Genomic DNA, 2,525 nt, shown 5'->3' on the forward strand with positions numbered 1-2,525 from the left:
CGTCTGCTCACACTCGACGCCGCGTAGTTCTTCGTATACTTCTTTCGTGGTCAGGAGCGGCTCTCCTGACATGCTGTCTAGTTGTCCTCTCCCTAACACCCCAAGATCTGTACAGACACAGCCTGCAAAAAATCCCTTGCACTAGTTGTGGCGCAAAGCCCTACCGGGCACATCGCCTCCCAACACTACCGATCTGACGCACCAACTTGCTTCCTCGGCTAGAGGCGAGCGGTCACTGGCAGCATCTCAAGGCCTGTAGCGCTGGCTAGCATTTAGGCCGAGGCAGTTGTTACGAAGCTTCTGTTGCATGTACGGGCGACGTAGCCGCTAAAAGCATGCACTCATCTTTTCCGTAGGGTGTCCCAGCGACACTGCACTGCGGGGAACAGCGCTTGGCGGCCGCAAAACACTTCCCGTTGCTGACCCTTCTGGGGGAGTCCGTCAATCTTTTCAATGCAATCCCCCATCTAGGCTCTTTTCTTTTCGCGTTTTTTTCTCAAGCGGCACTCTTTGCTCGGCTTCTTTGGTGGCGATGTCGAGGCCGGAGCCGGACGTCGAAGTCCCGCCGGGCGACGTTAAAGCCGGGGCGAAAGTGTTCAAGGCAAAGTGCGCCCAGTGCCACACCATCAACCCGGGTAAGGAGCAAGCGGTTTTTTTCAGGACTATTTTTGAACGCACGACAGCCTTCAGCGAGACTGTATAGAGTCAGGGAATAAGCGGGTTTGTCGGCCTTGAGGCTCGCGGGTGTGGGTCCGTCAGCTGAGTCTTATCCTTTCTTGCTACGGAGTATTGTTGTGGGTTTTCTTGCATTACATTGAGCAGGGTCACAACTTGTGTCCTTGAGGAGCTTTCGTCTTTCATCCCGTATTGGCAGTGGCGGTTCGCGGACCAGGTTGTGTTTGGCCGACGTTAGAAGTGCTCCTCACGCGGCGGTTCAAAAAACTGAGACGCCGGATCGATAGAGCAGTCCCTTGTGTTCTGTGCAATTCGTCGAGTGCTTCCGGTGCCCAGTTAGTGTGCGCGAACACTCTTATGGTCGCGCTGCTATTCCGGAAGCAGCCCCCGTATCCGATGCCCACACGCGCCGTTTCAATTTCTGCTCGGAAAGTGCTTTCCTTTCACGTCCGTTTTGGTACGCAGGTGGAGCGGCGAAGGCCGGGCCAAACCTCCACGGGTTCGTTGGCCGGGAAAGCGGGAAGGCAGATTTCCCCTATTCCGATGCTAACAAAAGCAGCGGGATCGTGTGGTCAGAGAAGCACCTTTGGGAATACCTTTTGAATCCTAAGACGTACATTCCCGGTACAAAGATGGTGTTTGCAGGTATCAAGAAGGAAAAAGAACGAGCAGATCTTATTGCGTATCTAGTTGACGCTTCACGGAAATAGGCATGAAAGACGTTTTTTTCCTCATGTCTGCAGTCGCTGTGCCGTTCAGCCGTATTTCATTCCCGCTGTCCGCTGCTCACACCGGAGGCAGAACGTCCGACTGTTTGTCTGATGCATTCGTCGCCGGTCGCCTCTCTCGACGAGTTTTACTGTGGCGATGTCCAGAGCCCCGGTCTGCCCGGTGTTTAGTGATTGGTCAGCGGTTGTTCAGCTGCATCCGCCGGCCGGGGGCCTATGAGTGCGGTTTTCTTGACAGGCTGACGCTTCTCGAGGTGGCGACAAGGAAACGGCCGAACAGTTTTTACACACACAAACAATGTTGCGTTGGATGTAATCGTGGCGTCATCATCGTACTTTTCAGGGGGCGTACGTGATCGAGTTTTCACTCGGTCACGGGTCTGAATTTCCCGAACTCTAAGGGGAGCCTGGGTCGGCGTCGACCCTGTCCTGGAGACAGTCGATGGGCTATTGCGCCAGGGGAATTCGGGGCTGAGCCTCTCCGCGGTCAGGGCCCGGACAATGCGGCTTCGACGCGCTAATCGATTGTTTTCGCTTGTTGGGCCCGTATAGCCACAGGGTCGCTCTTCAGCTCGTAGAGTTGCGGATGTTGCATATGCACATGGAAGAGTTATTTCATATCTTCTTATCTGTATCGTATGCACAGTCGTCGCTTGGACTCAACACCTTGAATCGCCGTGTAGGTAGTGTAAGGTGTATCAGTAGTTTTGTGTAGATGGAATCAGGGCTACACGGGATGGCTACTCTAGGCTAGTCGCGTGTGAGCTAGCGAAGCTCGCATGAGACTCACACCTGTGGACAAGTTCCGAAGGCCTTGGGGATGCTGGACACCGTCAAGAAGCAAAAGCCGCGTTTCATGCAAATCTTCTGCCGGACGTCGAGGAGCCGATGAGCAGGCAAGAGTGCAGCAGAAACGTGGAAGTGACCAGGGATACAGGGTGGCGTTCTCGAGAGAGTGAGAGGCTATGCCACTGAACAGAATAGTGTGGCAGCTGTCACAAACGACAGGCTGTCTGTCCTTCGCCGGCCGGGTTGCTCCGCAACCGCTGGTCAGGTGCAACTGCAAGTTCTTCAGTGATGAGCCTCGACGGAGTTCCCGGCGTTTTTTTCTCGTTTTCTACT

The 2,525-nt window shown here is 54.6% G+C and overlaps 1 protein-coding gene across 1 annotated transcript; it reads left to right on the plus strand.

Annotated features, from left to right (window-relative positions):
• The first annotated feature begins 322 nt into the window (after positions 1-322).
• Positions 323-1,553, plus strand: CSUI_004411 (cytochrome c). Its single transcript, XM_068064602.1, has 2 exons — positions 323-635; positions 1,141-1,553. The coding sequence occupies exons 1-2, from the start codon at positions 533-535 to the stop codon at positions 1,383-1,385; spliced, it is 348 nt and encodes a 115-aa protein (XP_067923422.1). The 5' UTR covers positions 323-532; the 3' UTR covers positions 1,386-1,553.
• The last annotated feature ends 972 nt before the right edge of the window (positions 1,554-2,525 follow it).

The sequence above is a fragment of the Cystoisospora suis genome, assembly GCF_002600585.1.
Source record: "Cystoisospora suis strain Wien I chromosome Unknown contig_2056, whole genome shotgun sequence".
NCBI classification, from domain to species: Eukaryota; Apicomplexa; class Conoidasida; order Eucoccidiorida; family Sarcocystidae; genus Cystoisospora; species Cystoisospora suis.

Coding starts and splice junctions, on each gene's coding strand:
- CSUI_004411 (XM_068064602.1), top strand. CDS start 533: ATGTCGAGGCCGGAGCCGGACGTCGAAGTCCCGCCGGGCGACGTTAAA. Junction 636..1,140: donor GTGCCACACCATCAACCCGG/GTAAGGAGCAAG, acceptor TTTGGTACGCAG/GTGGAGCGGCGAAGGCCGGG.